The sequence below is a fragment of the Cryptotermes secundus genome, unplaced genomic scaffold, assembly GCF_002891405.2.
Source record: "Cryptotermes secundus unplaced genomic scaffold, Csec_1.0 scaffold1379, whole genome shotgun sequence".
Classification (NCBI taxonomy): domain Eukaryota; kingdom Metazoa; phylum Arthropoda; class Insecta; order Blattodea; family Kalotermitidae; genus Cryptotermes; species Cryptotermes secundus.
The window spans coordinates 717,709-741,572 of record NW_019718634.1 but is presented as its reverse complement, the minus strand read 5'-3'; the positions used below and the strand labels follow the sequence as shown (position 1 = coordinate 741,572).

General features: G+C 45.5%; 2 protein-coding genes across 2 annotated transcripts in view; both read left to right on the top strand.

Annotated features, from left to right (window-relative positions):
* LOC111863523 (calphotin) overlaps positions 1-21,244 on the top strand; it is a 35,510-nt gene extending 14,266 nt beyond the window's left edge. Inside the window, exons 3-7 of the mRNA XM_033751196.1 lie at positions 13,530-13,726; positions 15,724-15,777; positions 16,685-16,954; positions 18,361-18,604; positions 21,201-21,244. Coding sequence (XP_033607087.1) covers positions 13,530-13,726; positions 15,724-15,777; positions 16,685-16,954; positions 18,361-18,604; positions 21,201-21,244 — 809 coding nt within the window. The remainder of the gene's footprint in view (positions 1-13,529; positions 13,727-15,723; positions 15,778-16,684; positions 16,955-18,360; positions 18,605-21,200) is intronic.
* LOC111863472 (cuticle protein LPCP-23-like) lies at positions 505-3,075 on the top strand. The gene is made up of 2 exons (XM_023849822.1): positions 505-539; positions 2,837-3,075. Exons 1-2 carry the CDS (start codon positions 528-530, stop codon positions 3,062-3,064), a joined length of 240 nt encoding a protein of 79 aa, XP_023705590.1. The 5' UTR covers positions 505-527; the 3' UTR covers positions 3,065-3,075.
* Positions 21,245-23,864: the final 2,620 nt, after the last annotated feature.

The following is a 23,864-nucleotide window of genomic DNA, read 5'->3' as shown; positions in this document are numbered from 1 at the left end:
GCATTAACCGGTTGGGCTTTGTAGCGTAGATGTAGTGTTTCCTGTGAGGTATGAATTATGCTATGCTGGCAATCGAAACCCGATTCCTCGATCGTCCACCCCGTATCCCGTCGCTGTGCTGGCCAAATCATCTCGGCTCTCATTATTACAAACTTCAGCTGCAAGGTCATGTGATGCTGTTATTGAAGATTTTCTCGTCGTGAACAAAAGAAATTTGACAAAGAATACCGGAAGAAGACATGAGGTCAGATAATTCAAAGCAGCAGTAACATAAAGGTCAGGTCGAACACGATTCTGATTGAGGTCAAATTATATCAGATCGGGAACCGTACTTACTACACTCTAGCACTCAATATTGCGGTATTATTCTAAATATTAGAAATGTTACCTATTAAAGTGGGCTTATAACACGGCGTACTTGACCGTCGCCATCGGGTGACGCCCTTCAAGTTGCGGGTATAAAAACAGCTGAATATGTCTCCACATTATCAGTTTCTGCACACAGACAGACACTACCACATCTCAACATGTACAAGCTGGTAAGTACTCGTCTGAAAACGGTACCTGTTTCAGAATTCCGCAAATACCACTCTAAAGTGCGTGTCTGTGGTCACAGTTCCTGGCTACAGATCCAGTGGTCCCGAGTTCGATTCCTGGCGCTACCAGATTTTCTGAGAAGTAGTGGGTCTGGAACGGGGTCCACTCAGCCTCGTGAGAATAACTGAGGAGCTATTTCAAGGAAATACCTACGGTCTAGAAAACCGAAATTAACGGCCGTGGGGATTGGTTGCGCTGACTACGCGACACCCTCTATCCGCTAAAGTTGGTACTAACTTCGCCGACAAGCGGCGGTCGCTCGGTCGGTATAGTTCGCTTGCTGTAAAACCACGGAGACTTGTTTTGAGCTGATATTTTTAATCATTCACTCCTTGGCAAGTTAACTGGTCTTACAACCCAGAATATAAGAAAGGACTTTACAAATTTCTTACAAATCCAAAAAACCTAGGCGCCAGAAAACAAATAAGTAACCTGAGTAAGGAATTCGCCAATTCCTATTGACCCTTTAAAGCCCAGTGGTTATTATATGCACCAACTGCTTTAACATATCAAAACTATGCATTCTGCCCACTCAGTGTATTTGTGTGTTCCGTATGGTTCTCACAATAAACAGCAACTGTTTCCCTAAACAGCCTTAACCGGTTGGGCTTTGTAGCGGAGACGTAATGAGTTTCCTGTGAGGTACGGACTGAATTGCTATATATTCTGCCCACACAGTGTATCTGTGTGTTCCGTATGGTTCTCACACTGAACAGCGACTGTTTCCCTAAACAGCATTAACCGGTTGGGCTGTGTAACGAAGACGTTATGAGTTTCCTGTGAGATACGAACTGAATTTGCATATAATATATAGGAGAATGAAGGCTCCCAGTGCCAACAGGCAGTAATATATGGCCATTTCTCCCGTGCGATTCGGAACCAAGGACCACTGTGCTGGCGAGGACCAGCAGCAGTTTAGCTGCCAATCCTTAAAGGGTTAAGAGCAGGACAACTGAGAGATCTACATGAAAATAAGAGCCGCTTCCTGTTACGCTCGGGTAAGATCCTAGGCACCGTTGCCTGGATACCGGGAAACCCCAAATTACCTTCTCCCGTTGCTAGGATACGGGATGAGGAATGACGATGGGAAAATGTGGAGAAAATGGGGAAGGAGGAGAGAGATAGTGGAACGCAAGAACAGGGATCATGGAACTGTTATAATGTGAAGACGAGGGAGGAAGGAAGGGGAAGACAGGACGATATAACGGACAAACAGAAGAGGCTGGAAAGAAATAAGGGAGGGAAGGAGACGGAAATCGGAAAGGAGAAAGGAAAGGAAGAAGGAAGTTATGTTACCCATCGTCTTCGACATGTCCTGTGCGAAATGACAAGATAGACTAGAGGACACAGTGGCGACCCGAGGCCCGAAATTTGTGAAGATTAATATAAAAATATAAAATTCATTTTCAATTTTCGGGGGGAAAAGCCTCAGATCTTACGGAATGGCGAGGGACTACATTTGTTACTCAAAAATAATACTATTTCGGCTTTCAATCGACTTGGCAGACGTCTCATAGCCGTCAAACTTTACCGATGGGCTAAAGCACAGTGGTTACTATACGTACCACCTGCTTCGGAATTTAAAAACTGTGCATTGCTCACAGAGCGTATTTACATACTTAGAGATTAATTCTCTGAATAACGTTAATTGAAAAGCATTTGTAATTGAGATGATGTATGTTTTCTTTGAGTTTGGAACTGAATTTTAATATCCTACAAGCATATGCATCTGTTTCTGTCGCGGTAAATAGTTGTGGCTAAGTAGAAATACGACTAAAATTTAATGTTTATTCATCTAATAATCGTAAATTAAACACTAAGAATAAGGATTATAACCGCACAAAAACTCTACTGCAATACTTCAACATCAGTTTAGTAGACGTGTCCGCCGTGCGTATTGGCAATGGTAAGGGGCAGATTAAGTAATAATTTATAATGTTCTATACTGGGTTCGCAGTAACAAACAAACAAAAGCCTGAATACGAACAAATAACATTTTCATATAATCTATACTAGATTTAGATGGGTCTTCAGATCTTCAAATAGTTCACACGAAATATCAACAGATGTCACATGCAGTCGCATGTACCAAGTTAAAAAAAAAAAGACGAAATTTACGACACTTGGCAGTTCTAAGATTAAATATCCTGTGTCACACGTAATGTTGCTCCGGCAACCACAAGTACTTGTGCCGTTTTTGAACATGTAACAACATGAACTCTATTGTCTTTCTCTACAGGTGATCTTCGCCCTCCTCGTAGCCGTCGCTTCGGCCGGTATAATTGGCGCTCCCGCCATCGCAACCATTCCTGCAGCCGCCCCCATTGCGACTTATGCTGCCACCCCATATTTGCGCACCGCTCCCATCTTGGCTGCCCCAGCTCTAGCACCCGCACCCTTGGCAGTCGCCGCGCCTCTGTCACTAGGCGCCCCATTTGCTTACGGAGCCCGTGCCATCATCCACTAAACAAAACTGAACTGGCGTCATGACGGATATAACCGTCATTCTAACGTAATAAAGATATTTTGACAACTACAACTGTCTTTGTTCACATTCATTTCCTCGAGAGAAATCCACATCCTGACAGGTCAATCGGCGTTTCTGACTCCATGGAGCTGAGTCCTTGAGAAACCTCCAGTCCCTCAAATACTCAAGATTTTATGGAACTTGAAGGTTCATTACCGTGTTCACGAGAGCCCTCCGCTGGTCCCTATCCTGAGCCAGAATAATTCACTCCATACCACCCCATCCTATCTCTCGAAGATCCATTTTAATATTATTCACGCAGCTATGTATGATTTTTCACAGTGGTCTCCTTCCTTCTGGTTTTCCCATCAATATCCTATATACATTCCTATTCTCCCCCATTCGTGCTACATGCCCTGCCCACCTCATCCTCCTTGACTTGATCATTCTAATTATACTTGGAGAAGAGTACAAGTTATGAAGCTCCTCATTATGTAGTTTTCTCTAACCTCCTGTCACTTCATCCGTCTTCAGTCCAAATATTGTTTTCGAGACAGTCGTGAAGACAAAAGGCTCTGGAGTGAATGGTAGCAAGCATTAACCGAATTCAATCTCCTCTTAATTTCCTCCTGAATTATATTTTGGTTCATTACTGTCGTTCCCAAATATCTGAACTGTGTCACATTTTCGAAACATCTGTCAGTTGTCTTTCTGTCATGATTTTGTCCTGCATTCCGGCCATCGGCGTTTCTAGTGCTAGAATAGGACGAAATAAACAAGTACACCAAATTTTGGCGAGTAAACATATTTCGAAAACGCCTAATTGAAAAGGTACTAGAGAACAACGTAAGTTAACATTCTGAATCTCAGGTTCTGGCATCAGTACCTATGAGGGCTACTGCTTCTGGAACGCGCACATGCGAGGAGGCTGAGGAAAGGAACACGAAGGGCTGGGACGTACAGATGTACGCGGACAGTTCAGTTGGTAAACATCTCCGGGACTACACAACATCACATCAGACAATAGTCTTCAATAGTAACACTGTATTCTAGCGTGATACTGTGTACAGAATATTCTATTCAATTTCAAGGTACGGGAAAAGTCTCTTCTCCAAGTATAATTACAATGATCAAGTCAAGGAGGATGAGGTGGGCAGGGCATGTAGCACAAATTGGGGAAACGTGGAATGTGTATAGGATATTGGTAGGAAAGCCAGAAGGAAAGAGACAACTGGGAAGACCAAGGAGTAGGTGGGTGGACAATATTAAAATGGATCTTAGAGAGATAGGATGGGATGGTATTGATTGGATTGATCTGGCACAGGATAGGGACGAATAGAGGGCTCTTGTGAACACGGTAATGAACTTTTGGGTTACATACAATGTGGGGAAATTCTTGGGTAGCTGCAGAATTGGCGGCTCCTCAAGAAGGGCTCAGCTCCATGAGTAAGTAAGTAAGGTAAAGGAGGTAAAGATAAAGCTATCTCTGTTACAGGCCGTGAAGACCCATAGGTTTGTGAGACGTCGAGGCTCCCACATTTTCTAGACAGTCGGCTCACAGATGGCGGTGATGTTGTCAGCCTTACCCACAAGAAGATTCCTGGTACCCATTTCTGTTAGAGGCTGAGTCGAGCCCAGGGCCATAGCGAGGCTGGAAGAATTAGGTCAGTTTAAAAATCTAATGACCTCATCGGAAACTTTTCGGCAACACGTTTTCGCGGAGATACGATTCTTAAACACAAACCGTCGCTAGGCGTGAAACAAATAGCCTACGGATATAAACTGTAGAGAGACAGAGAGCGCGTTGCCACGGGATTAACACACGTTGCTACGAAGACAGATTCTTACATACCAATTCAGTGCAAGGTGCGTTTCCGTGACAACAGACAGGCATGGTCGTGATCCTCAAGGGGCCTGGCGGCAAGATGAACTGATTGGCTGTAAACCACCAGTCGTACAGTAACTTTAACTTTGACTTTGAACGATACATTCGTAAGAGAATTGAGAAGGCAGTTCAGTAGCTGAGTTCAGTGTTCAGCGGTGGAGTGTTAACCAGCGGACAGCGGAAGCTGAAAAAGTGACCAACACGTAAATCAGAACCAAGTCACTCACGCAGAAGAGAAGACACTCGTAGTTCAGTAAGGAATGGAGTGTGTCTCGGGCAATCGTTAATTGTGAGCTGTTGTAATTGGTTGTAATGTAGCAGGAGTTAATAAATCAAGTCATCCAATCGAGAACCCTGGACACGTGACAATATATTCTGTGCATTGTATGAAAGCCGAAGGTTCATTCCCGTGCGCAACAGCCCGTCAATGTTCTGAAACTCCATAGACCAGACTTCTGTCTGGGAATTAAGGGGAGCTCGGTACTCAAGACTACCATGCCATATTGTAACGGGTTTGATCAACGCGTTGCCAGGCAACAGCTCTGTAAACACGGTCCAACACGGAACAATAGAGGAAGCTGCGTTTCCTGTAGATCTGACCAACGCGCCAATAGACCGGCTGGATAGCGATCACGTGATATGTGTTTACTGTAGGTCCATGTCCGTTCCGCGGCTATATAACGACAGCCTTGAGCTGTAAGTTCAGAACGAATTGGAACTGGGAGTACAGAAGAGTACAAGAAGTCATCCTGTGAAGTCTTTGTGTGTGCTGTAGTACAGTGATGTTGGGGATGTGTGATTTAGTTCCTGTGCTATAAATCCGTGAAGACTACTGAAGAGAGTAGCGTGGAGTGCTTTGTAGTGTGAATATCAGTAAGTGTTATACTTGTTTGTAGTTACGGCCTGTAGGTGGGTAATAAATCCAGTTACCAATCCGAACCCCGTCTTTAGTCACCCGTATATGTGACAATCTTTCATATTAGTGCATGTTAAGGCTTGAATGCATCACCCTGTATATTTAAAGACAGATATCTCACAGACTGGGAGAGGAAGGAACCGAAAAATAACAGTGCAATATATAAACAGAGACAGATCGATGAAGTCGCTCAAACGTGTGAGAAGAAACGCGAAAAGAGAACCACGCAAATGGGGAACTTTCGTAAAACCTGCCCTGAGTACAAAGTAACACAGTAAGTGGGGGCGGGGGAGGTTTGCGGCCATAAATAGCGAGTGCTGTGGTGTGGATCGTAATTCGAGCCACCAAGTGACAGGGCCAGCTACATTACGCCACTGAATACATGAACCGAGGACTGCAACCACATGAGTATAGGCTGCCCAATATACGAACCGAGGACCGCAACCACATGAGTATAGGCTGCCCAATACACGAACCGAGGTCTGCAACCACATGAGTATAGGCTGCCCAGTATATGAACCGAGGTCTGCAACCACATGAGTATAGGCTGCCCAATATACGAACCGAAGATCGCAACCAGTTGAAGTTTAAGGGACGTCCAATATAGGAACCTAATATTGCAACCACTTAAAGAGCAAGGGCTGTCCGATAAATAAGCCATGAACTGCGACTACTTGAATAGGAATGGTGGTCCAATATCGCTCTTAGTTGAAACAAGATTACTTGTTAGGTGTTGGACTGGAAGCATCTTACCTTCACGTTGGACATATGGTCATAGAGGTCTACTGCAATGCGATACAATGTAATCCGGTTGAAATTTGCCGACGTTTCGGAGGAACGTACTCTATCTAAACGATAAATGGATAAGTCAAGCAAATAAGCAGCAAAGAACCATGTTTAGTGCTCACTTGGCTTAATCATCCATCCTGAAGATGGAGAAAATACGTTACTTCGAAACGTCGGTGGAGTTCCACCGGACTGCAGGGCATCACATCTCAGAAGAAAGTGCCATTATTATTATTCATAGCTTGTATCCTGTTGTGTGACGCAGTTTCAAGGTATATAAACCGTCCCCCAAAAATAAATATTTAACAGTTTACTTCATTAATATTTACTACAATACATGTTTCGATCTTACAGAAATCATCAGACGGATAATCTACAACAGAAATTAAATTAGAGATTACGACTTGTCACCATGGCTCCGTACATGCTACTTCGTGTTAGATCTAATCACCAAATTTACAATGTTGAAAGAATGAATAAACCGTCACGTGATGGAGCACAACTATAGACGGGGTCTTAGATTGACAATCGGATTTTTTGGACGCCTAAGCAACTCATAACTACCCTTTACAGATCACTACCACACACAGATTAGTGTTTTCATTCACGGTCTTCGCTAGTCGTTGCTTCGCAGCGGCTTTCAACGACGGATGTTCCCCTGCCTCTGGATTCCGGAACTGACCCCGGCCTCAGCCACGGCAAATCTCAACTGTCTGCAGACTCTCTCCCTCGACTGATGCAGCTGGTCCTCGTTAAATATATAGCTTCGGCACGGACCGCACAGAAAACACCGCTTCCAACAACTCTTCTATTGTTGCGTGTCTGTTGCAACCTATCACAGAACCATCACCTAGCAACAGGCGCGTTTATAGCCATTTCCTAGCAACGGCTGTCTATGCTGGCTTTCAGCAGACATGCCACAATCGTGTAAATTGAGAAATGTATTTCTCAATGACGTAAAATTGTTGTTGGAACTCAACACCGTGTAACATTTATTGAGCCACTGCGGACAGTCTTAAGCTCCGTAATTTCAATTGCGCTTTCTGCAAAACCGAAACACGTAGTGAAGTAAGGTAAAGCCGTCCCTGTGCTTAACTACTTAAACACTACGCCATGAAGGCGTATGGGGGAGTAGATGTATAGATCCACGTTCTCCTGTCCTCGGCACTAGCTGGAGGTGAGTGGTCGGCTTAAAGCTCCAGCCGCTTTAACACCGGGGAAAGAACACCTTGTATATATTGGACAGTAGAGATTGGGTGGGCCCCAGAGCCGGTCTGGACAAAATTGAGAGCAGAAAATTCTTGACCTTACCCAACTTCGAACTCTGACCCCTCGGTTAGTCTAGCCAGTCAGTTGCTACACCGAGTGCGCTGACCCTGCTCTTCGGTAATGAAGTAAATCATTGCATTGTTCTGTGTGAGGGATATAGACCTCGACATTTTGTCTCTCTTCAAATCACTGTCTTGCCCACACAGCCATAACCGGTGTCCATTACCTGCCTTTATGAACCAGTGAAACAACGCGACAAGGTGGGGTGCTACATTCCTGCGGTTCAGACCCCAGCAGGACCATATCAAACTGACAGCGAGAGCTCACTCTGCAGTGTCCTGTCAGACAATAGGTCAAAGGTGCGGAGGTCAGAGACATCTGGTATCAGATGGGGACAGCCGTGGGTGTGAGGGCAGCGCGATCGCACGTATTGACTGGCCGCCCTCAACAGAGTGCGCAGTGGAACCGGTACAGTCTACAGAGATAGAGAGTGTGCAGCGTGTGGCCTAAGTTACAGCGCGTTACCCCCCGTCTGTCCTCCCAAATCGACTCAAGACCGAAATTTGAACGTGGCAACTCCCAATTACGGAAGAGAAATGCTACCCATTGGACACGATCCTGAGACAGTTCCATCCACATCCCACCCTCACAGCCTGTTTCCCTAAGATCCATCTTTTTTTTATTGCTAGTGGGGTGGGACTAAGTCCCTTGTACTGCGGCCACTTCTGGCCTATTGTACTAGCCCCAGATGATAGGTGAGGGTGATTGTGAAGCAATTGGTGGAATGATGATTGGCAGGGGAAACCGAAGTACTCGGAGGAAACCTGGCCCAGCGCCACTTTGTCCACCACAAATCCCACTTGACCACATCCGGGATCGAAACCGGGCCGCCGCGGTGGGGAAGCCAGCGACTAACCGCTTGAGCTATTGTGCGGTCAAAAGATCCATCTTACTAACTAACTAACCCTCTGGTAGCAGAACCCGAAGGTTCGACACCGCTAATACCAAAGCCCGCCACTGGACACGATCCTGAGCCAGTTCCATCCACCTCCTTGCAGACTGCAGCCACCTGCTCACGCTGGTTCCTCGCTCGCTAATTTTTCTACCCTGAAGATGGAGGTGATACGATCCTCCAAAACGTCGGTTTACACTAGATCTACACGGCGTCACATCCCAGAATATGGCATTCTTTATAGTCACCGCCGTGAAAACCTCAAATCTTGCACAGTCACTCATTTCTTGCACGATTTTCCCTTTTCATCTATTCTTCTACTATGCATTCTGAGTTTGTTTCAGGCTTCAAGGCCCCATTTACACCCGGTCTCAAGAGAATGGAAACTCTTTCGAAATGCGCATGAGCCGGCACGAGACCGGACCACAGTGGCTACGGATGTCCACTGAGGTCACTTGGACACGCTTTTCTGCCATTCCCACTTCCTTCCTGAGGCAGCATGAGGTCTGGGAGGGATATAAACTCGTGACAAGCCGTACTTGACCCTATAACGGATACCACCCCTACCTGCATGAGGTATATAAAAACAGCCGAGTGTACAGACACCACAACACCGCAACATGCATACGCTGGCGAGTACCGCTCCATCTGAGGTTCTGCCTTATGGGAAATATCTTACCCTTACCGGGAATCGAAAGTCTCTCCTCCAGCACGCAAATACATTGACCCACTTCGCATTCTTAGCAAGCAAAACCTTCAGTTAAAACTGATTTCTGAAAAGCAAAGTCTTTTTGTTTGTAACGGTGATTCGGAGGGATATATCGCATCCATCTTCACGATTTAAAAGTATGCCAAACAACCAGCAGAAGAGGACGGTATTCTGAACTCAGATTACTCTTCGACCCCGAATACGGAGCGATATAGTTCTCTGAAACGTCGGATAGTCACTGAACTACAACGGGATACAACCCAAAGGCCGAACCCTTCATATTCGCTACCAACAAACTAATTTACTTTCTGAGACGTCTCCATGTCCCTTCATATACACGGCCGCGTACAATTCTCTCGTAAACATACATAAAAGGCAAAGTTGTCTGTGTGCTTAACTAATTACAAACTACGCCCAGAAGACGTATGGTGGAGTGGATGTATATATCCACGTATTCTTGACGTCGGTATTACTTGGAGAAGTGTTCAGCTTCATGCCCCAGCCGCTTTACCCACGGGGAAAGATACCCCGTACCCATTGGACAGGAGGCAGTTTGGGCCCCAGAGCCGAAAAAATTCCTAATCCTATCGGGACTCGAACTCCGACCCCTCGGACGTCTTACCCGTAGCCAGCAGCTATACCGACTGCGCTATGACATATTTTGAACGTCCAACCTGGTAATTTGTATGCGTGTGTCTTGAGATCCGAACAGAAGGCACGTGCCCCTGAAAGCACAGCGACCCGACCAACAAACGCATTAATCACAGCAGCGACCCGAAGGAGAGTATACAGTTTCGCTGCACTGCCACCAGAGCGGGACACTTGCCAGATCTCGTTAGCAATGAAGGGTTGTAACGGCGTGTAGTTCAGAGGGTTCAGAGACAGCCAGACGTTTCGGAGACACACATCGCCTTCACATTGAAGGTCGATGAGTAAATGAAGCAAGAAACCAGAATAAGGTGACGTTTCGTTGATTCGAGTTACGTAGTAAGTTTTGAGAACCACTGCAAATAAGGGACGCCAAATTCTGCTTTTCTCATTAAATTCAGGTTTGAGTAATTTGGAAAGATATTACGTGGGGGGGGGGGCTCCACTGCAAGGGAACTTAATTTTGAATGAATTTAAATCGGGTAGGGGGAGGGTTGCATGAGAACCAGCTCAGCATTCGCTTAAAGAAAGGAAACCCAAGAAAAACTGTGTCAATATGGCCAGGAGCAGCACCTTCCAAATGCATACCGTCTTCAAGCCACAGCCCGGCAAACAAAGGAAACTTCGCAAAAGCTATCTCTGTAACAGGCCGTCGAGGCTCCCACAAGCCTCAGTCGCTTGTAAAGGCGCAAATTAAATCGATCCGAATCGACACGCCACGGACGCGGAACGAACTGCAACGAGAAGGCGCCCTTAGAAAGGGCTCATACGAAGCAAACACAGCCGCTCTTATAACTGGTAAGTAATCATGTTTACTTACCGAGACGGCGTGCGGATCACTGACTCTGGTCCCTGAAACATAAATAAATCGCTTATTATTATTTAAACTGCAAATGGGTTTTTACCCGGTGACAGTGGTACTACAATAAGACACAACACAATTAACACACATCACACAAAATAACACACCACGCTCAAACAAAACACAGCACACAAAACTACACAAACAATAAAGTACACACTACACATAATGAACACAATGCACATATAATTACAACAATTAAATACATTAATATTAATAAAAAATAAGTATACTACACAATAAACAGTAACAGTAAACACTTGCTACCATTCAATAAACTGAGGGTGTTTCAGAACAGCTCAGAGATATACGTGTCCCTGTAGACATATACGGGAATGGAGGTATAGCTCCACCATTCTTGTTGTCGGCACCAGGTGAGTGGTCAGCTTCACGCTGTGTGTGGTGTATGGACAGAATTCGTGTGTCCCAGGATAAAGACCGGTGGCGGGCTCTTTTGCACACGGTAACGAACTTTCGGGTTCCATAAAATATTGGGAATTCTTTGAGTGGATGAGCAACTGGCGGCTTCCCTGCTCGATAGACAGTTTGAAGAACGGGAGCTGACGAGAATATCTGGATCCATGTGAGAAAAAGTAATAGGAGGATAGAGAAAACTGCAGAGTGAGGGGCTTGATAATTTGTACTCACCGCCAAACCAAGAATGATAACATGAACTGGACATGTAACACGCATCAGGGCAATGGGAAATACACACAAAGTTTGAGTGGGAAATCTGAAGCAGAAAGGACAATTTGAACATCAGCCTGGCGATGGAAGGATAAGCCGCAAGGGGAAATGTGTCTTCAGGTTCGGCCACACAGAGCGCTACGTACGCTATGTTCGCTATACGAACAGAAAAATATCTCCCTTTATTGCCAATGTGACTGGCCACACAGACTTCCGTACGCTATGTTCCCTATGTTAGCTGCGTCGCAGTGTACACAGCGTACGTAGCGCTGAGAGGCCGAACCTTTAGAGAAACACATACAAAGTGAAAATGCGGACTAGAGTCGCCTAGCACAGGTAGCTGACAAAACTGGCCTAGAGACGGATCGAACTGGCTCAGGATGGTGTCCAGTGGCGGTGTTGAACCTTCGGGTTCTGCTACCAGAGTTAGTTAATTAATAAGCTGGATCTTAGGGAAATAAGCTGTGAGGATGTAAGGTGGACATAACTGGCTCAGGATCGTGTCTAGTGTCGGGATTTGATAGTGAAGGTGTTGAACCGTTATGCTGAAGCCGAATGCCTTTCAGGAGATTTAAATAACACACAGTCATTTCACTAGACGGCAGTACGCTACGAAAGTCACTACTCCCGCCATCTGCCCCTGAACTCACGAATTTCCAGAACAAATGGTCGTTGGCAGAGACTCCGTCGGCAAAGCGACTGGTGTTAGTTACTGCCTGTCTGAACACTCGTGTATATCAAGACTTGGGTTTTCACAGTACTGAGACATATCTTCTGGATTATGATACAGTGTACTCAGGCACGTTGTTACCAAAGTTTCGGAGGCACATCCTGTCTCCATCTTCGGGAAAGAAGATGAAGGCATATGCTAACAACGTACAAGACTGAATAGTGTCAAAACAAATATGATCACAATATTAATATCTTAATATATTTATGCAAGGACGTTCAGAAAATACACTACGTCTCCATTACAAGGACCAACAATTAATTCTGTTTAGGGAAATAGTCGCTATTTATGCCATGGAGAGGCGGGCTACAATATTTCCACCGTACCCATTCGAGCCGAATAAGGCGATGGAAAGGCAACCCGGTCCCTGGGGGTATAACTGGGCCACCCTGTCACTGGGGGGACATGAACACCGGGACCTGGTCCTGTAGGTTGTGGGTTGGACGCAAAGCTGATGACCTCGCTACGAAAACATTTTTTTTTTTGCGAAATCCAAAGAAGGGAAAACCGGGTGGTCTAATTCACGATGGAATAGACAAATCTGGCAGAGTCTTGTAAGACCATGGCTAAAAAAGAGCTGTTAAGTCAATGATGATAATGATGATGATGATTCCACGAATGATATGAAATACATAACGACACTCCGTCGGAAGAGGCACGCGGTAGCGTAGTTGGTTGAGGCACTTTGCTACAAAGCGGAAGGTCGCGCATACGAGTCCCGATGAGATGGATTTTTTTTCAATTGACCTAATCCTTCCAGCCGCACTATGGCCCTGGGGTAGACTCAGCCTCTAACAGAAATGAGTACCAGGAATATTCCTGTGGGTAAAGGGCGGCTGGTACGTAAGGCTGACATCACCGCCATCTGTGAACCGACTGTCTAGAGAAAATGTGGGAGCCTCGACGTCTCACAACCCTGTGGGCACCCACGGCCTGTACGGTTTACCAGAAGAGTTGTGAACACACAGCAACTGCTGTGACTTAAACTGTTACATGTGTACATGTGTTTATGAATTTCCAGACGCAATACCGTTACGTCACGACCATGTACTCTGGTTTTCACATTCTTTACAGAAAATGGTGAGGTCAGAGAACAGACAAGGTCAACAGACGGCAGGAGTTGTCTGGAGTCGAGCTGCAACTGTCAGTACAACAGCCACGAGACATCCATACTGGGACCAACGTGAATATTTTATTTCTGCCAGTTGGAAGATGCGAGTAATTCTATTTCGTTATTTGTGTCACTGTGTTACCTTCTGTCGCCACATCACGCGTTTTCTATACGCCTAAATATAAAAACTCTGCCCTATTTTAATTCGGTTTATATATTTACACGTCTCTCTTCCCCTCTCTCTCCTTGTCCCTCTCTTATTTCTCTTATGCCTTCAGGCCCCTTCTTGTCTTCTTGTGCGCCCTATGCCTTACTTCCTCATTACATTGCATGAGTTTATCCCGTGGTTTCTTATGAGAAAGAATAGAAAAGGTAAAGCTATCCCTGTAACAGGCCGTGGAGGCCCATAGGCTTGTGAGACGTCGAGGCTCCCACATTATCTAGACAATCGGTTCACAGATGGCGGTGAGGTTGTCAGCCTTACGCGCCGACCGGCCTTTATCCCCAGGAAGATTCCTGGTACTCATTTGTGTTAGATGGTGAGTCGACCCCACGGCCATAGTACGGCTGGAAGGATTGGGTCAACTGGAAAACCCAATGATCTCATAGGGAATGGAACCCGTGACCCTCCGGCTTGTAGCATAGTGCCTCTACCAACTACGCTACCGCGTGCCCCTGTATGTTAACAGAGTAAGAAAGTAAACTGAAAGACGTGGTGAGGGGGGGGAGAGAGAAAGAGGTAGGAAATATAGTAGAAAAGTAAGTGAAAGCGAAAAGTCATGGGGAAAGCGAGAGAAGACACTTTACTGTGGAGAAAGAAAAAGAATATAATTTTTTAGAAGGTTCCAAGGCTTCGTCCACTCGGCCTTCTGATAAGAGTGAGATGGTAAACAACTGTGAACTAAAGACTTATACATCAAGTTCGTACCTCACAGAAAATACTCTATGCCTCCATTACAAAGACCAACCTGATGTCGTCTCGGGAAACAACCGCCACTTATTCTATGATTTATATAAAATATAAAATACATAAACACACTCTGTAGGCCTAGAGGCCACGGTGTAGACTGGTATACGGAAGAGCAGGAACATCGGCTACACTGACCGAAGCCACTATTCGTTTTTCTCAGTCACTGCAAGCAAACGCTACCATCGTTTCCTTCCAAATCCTTTCCAACTGATTACCCATAAATCATCGTACAATTCGATGTAGTGTAGACCGGATAAGGGATCAGTGTTGAGCCAAGTCCCTCCCCCAGAACAAAAAATCCTTCGTACGAAAAATTCATAGTTCTTTACCGTTAAAACAATTGGTATACATAGTAACCACTGCGTTACAGGAACCACTGGCACTTACTTATTTACTCATGGAGCTGAGCCCTTCTTGAGGAGCTGCCACTTCTGCAGCTACTCAATAATTTCCCAGCATTTTATGGAACCCGAAAGTTCATTACCGTGTTCACAAGAGCCCTCCACTGGTCCCTACCCTCAGCCAGATCAATCCAATCCATCCCATCCTATCTCTCTAAGATCCATTTTAATATTGCCCACCCACCTACGCTTTGGTCTTCCTTGTGGTCTCCTTCCTTCTGGCTTTCCCACCAATATCCTATACGCATTCCTCGTCTCCCCCATTCGTACTACATGCCCTGACACCTCATCCTCCTTGACTTCATAATTCTAATTACACTTGGAGAAGAGTACAAGTTATGAAGCTCCTCATTATGCAGTTTTCTCCAACCTCCTGTCACTTCATCCCTCTTCGGTCCAAATATTCTCTTCAGCACCCTGTTCTCAAAATCTCTCGGCCTAGGTTCCTCCCTTTAATGTCAGAGACCAGTTTCACACCCATACAGAACCAGAGGCAAAATTATAGTTTTGTATATTGTAATTAGATCTACTGGGACTAGGAAGTTTAATTTAGGAGTATCCCGCCACATTACCGTTATGTTTTGATCACGCCATATGGTCATATATTCCGTTTGGAAGATCTTGTGGGTAAGGAACAGGCAAGGTCAACAAGCCCCAACGATAGATCCCCCTTGGCAACCACGCCCTCAAATGGACAGTGGCTACTATAAATACTGTCCTGTTACATTTTGAGGGACACGTTTTGCACAAAGCAGCCAGCAACACAGACCTCAAAATGTTCAGATTGGTGAGTAATCAGCGTCCCCTAACAGTATTTCTAAACGCGATACTATCGTAACATCAGATATTACAGTGTTGCATTCGAGTTCAGTGACTTAGCTCGTACGATCGTCTCTTTAGTCTATCAGTTGCCTACATCTCTGTTAAATCATTCTCTGCATCTTCCAGACATCTGAATCCGGGGGTCTTATCACGTTTCTTCCATTTTCTGGTTTCTTTCAAATAGTGTCTCAGCCGTTGCTGTTTCATTCGTTTTGATCACGTGTCCCAACCGTTGTAACTTCCTTCTTTCTACGTCTGATACCAAGTAAGGAGTTTTATACAGGGTGTTTCAAAACAGTTGAGTCGAACATGTATCTAGTGTTCAGGACATTAAGAGGACGCAGGAAGCTCCTACGAATGTAGGTCAGCAAATGATTATTTAACTAAAATAATAATAATAATCATTAATGACCATTTTCATTAACCTGTGAACGTTTCGTCCATTTTAAACACCCTGTATAATTATCTCAGTTCTTGGTTAGTTCTGACTCCCCAGGTCCCTTGCTCACTTACTGGTCCACATGTCTTCAATAGCAGAAGTACCAGGTTTAATCCTCAGTGCTAGATCCTGGACATAAAACACATACAAGTCCCTAAGAACTTCAGGTGCAGGGAAGAGATCCTGATGAAATTCCAACAGATGTCACGTAGTCAGATATAGCAATTATAGCGAATGTCGAAATATTCGACGGTTGGTTTTTCTAGGGTTCAATATTACAAAATTGGTAGAGATAGGAAGTTAGACCACTTCTTATGAATACCCTCAAACTTGCTGGAGTAATATTGAGCGTCCTACGTTTTAATTTCTTATTATTCCTTCCTCAGGTGAAACCGTATTGTATTCACACATACGTCATATGTCCTTGTTGCAGGTGGTGTTGTCCGCTCTTGTAGCAGTGGCTAGTGCCCGACCAGGCATTGCAGCTCCCGCTGTGGCAGCTTATGCTGCCCCCGCAGTGGCATCTGTAGCCGCCCCCGCTTTGGCTGCATATGCCGCCCCCGCTGTTGCACCTGTAGCCGCCCCAGCTGTGGCTGCATATGCCGCCCCCGCTGTGGCAGCTTATGCGGCCCCCGTGGCTACCGCCGTCACTAAGACTGTTCATTACGCCTCTACACCCGTAGTTACCGGATATACTTCTCAGGTAAGATCATGGGCCTATCCAGTTGCAGAGATTGTCGGATCAATACAATATTTAAAGGGTTAAAAATTTGTATGCCCATCGCTTTGTGTTTATTTTCTGACCAGTTCAATTCTTTTCCGGTTTTTCAAGATAACTGAACAGAAGACAAGCTAAGCGTACATTTTACATAATCGACAGATGTCCTCCGGCCACACAGGAAAATAACTGAACTCTCTTACGTTTTAATCATAATTAAACTAAGTTCCTTTCCGTTTCAACTTATAAGCCTAACGTAATGTAAACTTATATTTACTTAAAAATAACTGACTGCAAAATGAGGAACTTCATAACGTGTACTCTTCACCAAGTATAATTAGAGCGATCAAGTCAAGGAGGAAGAGATAGGCAGGGCATGTAGCACGAATGGAGGAGAAGAGGAATGCGTATAGGATATTGGTGGGAACGCCAGAAGAAAAGAGACCACTGGGAAGACCAAGACGTCGCTGGGTGGATAGTATTAAAGTGGATCTTAGATGGGATGGGATGGATTCATCTGGCACAGGACAGGGACCAGTGCAGGGTTCTTGTGAACACGGTAATGAACCTCCGGGTGCCATAAAATGCTGGGAAATTCTTGAGTAGCTGCAGAACTGGCGGCTCCTCAAGAAGGTCTCAGCTCCATGAGTGAATGACAATTGATTGCGCAGCCGAAGTCACAGAACTGTTGAGGTCATGTAGTTCGGAGACAGATCAACGCTTCGGAAGAACATATCGCCTCCATCTTCATGTCCGAAAGTTAAGCTAAACTGAGCTTGCAGTCTGTTCCTGTTAGTTTCTTGCCTGGATCATTCTTTTACCTTGAAGATAAGACTACGCCTTAATCGGATTTGCTTCTTTCCTTTGATGCGATCTATTCCAACACGGCTGTGTATTCCTTTTGAGGAACGCGCCTGTTAAATGTATAGCTAGCGCACAAAATCTGAACGGTGGCTTACGTCACACACGTCATCACTTGCTGCGCGCATGCGTAGATGGTTGCCTCCCTTTCTTTAGGTCTCTACACCGTCTTTGCAGTGTCTGTTTCATTAACGGTCTTAGCGCGTTCACATTTTGTCTGCCAATTCTACAATGAATATGTTTATGACGTTGTAAAGCCCGTATTCTTGCCTATCACAGTGTGGACTCGTGTGTTCGAATCCCACTCAAGTGATGGATGTCTGTCTACGTTTATCCTATGTGTAGGTAGCGGCCTTGCGACGGACTGATCTCCCGTCCAAGGAGTCCTACCGACTGTGTAAAAGATCAAGAAACTGAAAAAGCGGTCAAGGCCCCAAAAAAGGGTCTGTAAAACCATAATAATTTAGCACCAGACTGCCATACTCCTAACAGATTATTTCTGATTTCCATGTTGTTTCGACCTTTTTCAGGTGATCAAGCCCTCTCTGGGTGCCCTGGCTACACCACTCCAGACTGTGTCCCAGGTCCCTGTTGCTGCGCCTGCGAGAACTGTCGCCACCCTACAGCCCCACACTGAGGTGCGTCAAGTTGCCGTGGCCACCCCTGCAGTTGCTACCTTTGCCGCACCTGCCGTTGCTGCTGTTCCCGCCCCCGCCGTAGCCACTTATGCCGCCCCAGCCGTTGCTGCTNTCGCTCGCGCGCCCCCCCCCCCCCGTAGCCACTTATCCCCCCCCCGCTATCAAATCTTATGCCGCCCCAGCCGTAGCCACTTATGCCGCCCCCGCTATCAAATCTTATGCCGCCCCCATCTGGTAGAATTAACACGTCAGCTCCATTAGCACCATAAATGATTAATCTTCCCTTTCTAAGTCACTGCTCTGTGCTTAATTAGATAAGCACAGGGACAACTTTACTTTTACCCTTCTTATTTAATATCCAACATAAAGCATTCATCGGTTTATCAGAAAACATTTATGGACATTTAAAATTTGTATCCATTATGTATTAACATATCGGAGAGTTTCACTGAGGTAGGCGAAGGCCCAAATTGGGGCTGTAGCGCCAAAGGAAGAAAAAAATGTATTAACATATGGAGTGAGTTGGAATAAAGTACTGCTACTGTACATTTGTCTCGTCATTAACACATAAGCACCTTGCCGCCATTATGTTCACCTCTCCTGTGGGTTACTCCTGACATTGCCACAGGATTTGGACTGCGCAGTTATCCGTGTGCTTAATTAATTAGGCATTATGCTATGGGGAATGGAGGAATATCACCACAATTATTGACCTCCGCACTAGCAGGAAGCGGTCAGCTAGACGCTCCGACCGCTTTAACCTTCGGTATCCACTGGATAGGAGGCTGGATGATCAGGATGAACTGGAAGGGATTTGGAAGGAAGCGGTGGTGGCCCAATCTAGGTACCATCCCGAATGAGTAAAGTAGGAATGTAGCAGGAAATGGCACGTGCCCCGGCAGGGATTCGAAAGGAGCACCTCCAGAATGCGAGTCTATGGCGTCACTACTACGCCATCCCACACTGCGTTACGTTTATGCTTTCATTCAGAACTGAACACACGTCATGAGAACTACGGTTAGAACGCCGGGGATAATAGAGGTTACTGCCTACTTTGACTTGACGCCGTACAGTCTACCCTTGAAAATGACCTCTAAGTGACCACTGTTTCCTTGCTCTGTTTCTACAGACTCCCCTCCAAATACTGGTTCTTTCAGCCATCAATTTCCCAGTCACTCTGCCCTGGAAAACGGCCCTTTTAAGGGCTGAATACTCTTTTACTTTGTTCTGTTCGTTCCTATTGGTTCGCGCAGAGCGTCGGTTCCTAAAGCATAGCTCCATTATATGCGTATCGTTTTTCCCAAAGTTCAGCTTAATCTTCTACCCTGAAGATGGAGGCAAGAAATTTCTCCGAAAAGTTGATAACAATGGCATCAAATCCCAGAACGCAATAATCCCCACGGATATTAAGTAGATTCACATATATCCATCATGAATATAATTAATATTTTAATAAATAAGAAAGTGCCGTTATGAAATATGGTTAAAAGAAACAGTTCTGGTTTCAACATGCCAACCTCCCCATAAACAACAGCAGCAGCTGAAGAGCGTGTAGCAGAAGGGAAATTTTTACTTGAAGAGCAGACATTGAACATAGAAAAGTATCNCCGGGTGTAAAGCTGCAGACAAGCACCGATACACGAAAATGCACTTGTCGACCTTCTCATTAATCTAAATATACATCAGTAGCTTTTGTCACGGGGATTTACGTATTGTAGCGTGTAGGCCTGTTACTAGGTAACGACCGCGGTACGTAGGTTTGTTCATAAGGGACAAACCCATCTTCTTACTAGAGAGGATGTTACATAAGCACTATGACCGCAAAGATTTAGTTCCAATATATATATATATATATGTGTGTCTCTGGTCGTGAGTCTCATGGGGCTTGACGCCAGGACGAACTGAATGGCGGTAAGCTTCCAGTCGTAAAGTAACTCTGACTTTGCAATAAGTCGGTCTATGAAGAGGAGACTTAGTCGATGCTGTTGAGTTCAGTCACGAGGCGGTAGCCAGCTGGCAATGGCGTGAGAGCGGAAGCTGAAGTATCCCCACTGTTAAAAGCCGTTACCAGGAAACGACTAGTGAAGACTGTAACACTAGCGTGTGTGCAACAGTAAACTGTCAGGGATGACGCTGTAATTACTTGTAGTCACGTGCTGTATGTTTAAGTTTTCATTAAATCTAGTCACCAATTCATACTCCGTCTTACAGTTACTCCCTCACGTGACAGTATTATTCAAGCGGGGGAGGGGGGTTGCAGTATCAAAAACTTTGAAACCCCTTGATATGGGACCTGACGTATAATTTGCTAAAGGTCTTTAAAAGTCCCGGCTTTTAGGTACAACTTAATTTTTTAGCCTAAATTACTTATTTTGAAAAAAAGTAGGCTTATGCGATCCCCATACTGTCTGTGTATCTGTGAATCACCCCTTATCAACTTTTGAATGCCTAAACCAATTTTTATGAAACTTGGTATGTATATCAAGGCACCTGGGTCCATCTCAAACGGCGTATTTCATAAATCCCTCTCATCAGTCTGTGTGTCTATCTGTATATGTATCCTCCTATCGTTGCTAGGCAACAACTCGATGAAAACGTTACCGCGGCAAAGAATACACACGCAACAATAAGATAACTGTTGGACACGTCGTTTTCGATGTGACCCGTGTCGTATCAAAGGAAAATTAGCGATTAGTTCTTCCAGGAGCTTGTTTCTCCTCTTGTGTTGTCAGTGCACGCGCCTCAAATCCGTGCACGGAAGCAGGCAGATCCATAACATTACACAACAATGTTTCAGAAATAAATGTGAAATAAATGAAGGTCTTCAGACACATCTGGGGTGGGGGGGAGTACAGATCTGCGATAGTTTCATATTGGTGTACAGTGAAATGTTCCGGGACACACGCATGCTGCGACCTTGATGCCCCTTCTGGGGATATACCGAACCACACCCGTACAGAACGATCTTGAAGGAAGAATAACTGAAGGAGAAAGCTCGATTCAGTGCCCTGTTCACATAAAAACTAACCAACTTCTGTATCATAACATGCTCAAGCCGTAACGAACAAAGTGTGGGGTCGGACATGAAGCCTCCAACATAACTACCGAGGATATGATAATGTGCTGCGTGACCAGGGCTACAGCACACCTCAGGGGACAATGACAGATGAATATGGAGCAAAGGTCGAATGATTATTATCCGGGAAAACCTAAAAGAAATTCTATGAGAAACCTGCTAAGTAACAGATTCGACAACCTAGGAAACAGAAGTTTGATTCCCGACAAGGGCAAGTGATATTTTTTGCCCACCACAACGTCCAGACCACCCATGGGGCTTACCCGTCCTGTAATTCAAACTTATAGTGGATTCTTACGACTGGGAGTAAATCGGCCGGAGCGTGAAAAGTGATTACTCATCTCCATCCAATACCAAGTTTAAGAATGGGAGGATCTAGACCTCCACTCACACACGTCTTCATGCAGTAATGCTTCATTAATACGCAGAGAGACATGTTTGTGTTCCTACAATCATCATTCGTATCATTATAAAAGCGGGAAGGTCGCGGGTTCGATTCCCGATGATTGGAATTTTCAATTGACCTAATCCTTCCAGCCGCACTATGGCCCTGGGGTAAGCGGCCTCCGTAGTCTAGGGATAACTCAAGGTACTCGGGTTCAAACCCGGCGGAGGTCGTGGAATTTTTAAGGGCGGAAAAATTCAGGGAACAAGTCCTCCGGGAGGGACTTTAAGCCGTGGGTCCCGTGTCGTAGATTTACGGCACGTAAAAGATCCTCATGTCTCTAGGAGACCTCTGAGCAAAATTAGGCAACAATTTCCCGCCCAAGTAGTTTCCAATGCCTCTGGTAGATGGGGGAAATATCAGGTACCGACGGCCGACCTCGTTGGCTGAACGGGGCTGATAGCACGCACCAGTACCGGTAGGGTATGGCGACAGTAGAAATTAAAGGGGGACGCACAATGGGCCAATAACTGGTCTAAGTGCATGGGGAAACCCACACCCTCTAATAATAATAATAATAATGACCCTGGGGTAGACTCAGCTTCTAACAGAAATGAGTACAGGGAATCTTCCTGGGGGCCAAAGGGTGGCCGGCGCGTAAAGGTGACCTCACCGCCATCTGTGAGCCGATTGTCAATAGAAAATGTGGAAGCCTCGACGTTTCACACCCCTATGGGCCTCCACGGCCTCTTACAGGTACAGCCTGACGTGTAGGGTGGTGGGGGGCCATACACGTACGAGTCTGGCTCGGTTCGGGTTCCAATGAGCCAAACTCGTCCGTGTGTGGGTCGCCACGCTTATACGTGTGTGGTGAAATTAATCCCAGCCTGGCTCCTCGCCGAGCCTAAGGCTGACAATCTCAGTGCCATCTGTGAACCGATTGTCTAGAAAATATAGGAGCCTCAACGTGTCACAGCCGTACGGGTTTCCACGGCCTGTTACAGGGATAGCTTTACCGTCATCATTATTACTGAAGTCTGTGCGATAAGCCACTTATGGTCTCTCCTGATGTCCTGGCCTACGCAGTACACGGATAATTATTTAAATTCTTATTTGAAAACATATAAACGCCAGGAAGATTGCGTAACAAAAAAAGGGGGTTTACGTTTCGTGATGATGATGCAATCAATTCGAATTATTGCAGAAACCATGACTTCATACAATAAAGAAATTCGATGATGAAATTTGATGTGGGCTTCGATCATTTTCTTGCTAATCTGCGCTCAATTTACCCCGAAAAAACACGGCTAACAGAGGACCGGAATTCGTATCCGCTTTGCTCGTATACGTCTACCTGGAAGTGACGTCATGAACATGTCCAAATGCCTGCACGTATTACTATTTAGTCTACGCAGGGAAATGTCTCTCGGTTTGTCGTATGCAAGGGGTTCAAACACTCCGTGGAGCTCGTATTGCGTTAACACTTCGTAAAAACTTTTTTTTTTGCTATGAGTTGTTAGCCTCATGCCCAATCCTCATCTGGAAGATAATCCCTTGTCGGCTGTCACAGACTGCTTATTCAATATATTCACAGACAGACGTACATGCAAACAGAATCCCGGTCGGAATCAGTGTCGACATGTCCCACAGTAATGTCCCTTTAATCCATCCAGCTGCATATTGCGTGAACTGGTGATTTCAGAGCGGCCCTCAAGGGCTACATGGAAACCGCATCTAGAGATTCGAATTGCCACATTTGAGGCCGCGCCATAGCTCAAGCGGTTAGTCGCGGCCCGTGTTCGATCCCGGGTCTAGTCAAGTGGGATTTGTGGTGGACAAAGTGGCGCTGGGGCGGGTATTCTCCGAGTACTTCGGTTTCCCCTGCCAATCTTCATTCCACCAAATTCCCCATCATCATAGTCACCCGGGTCAGGT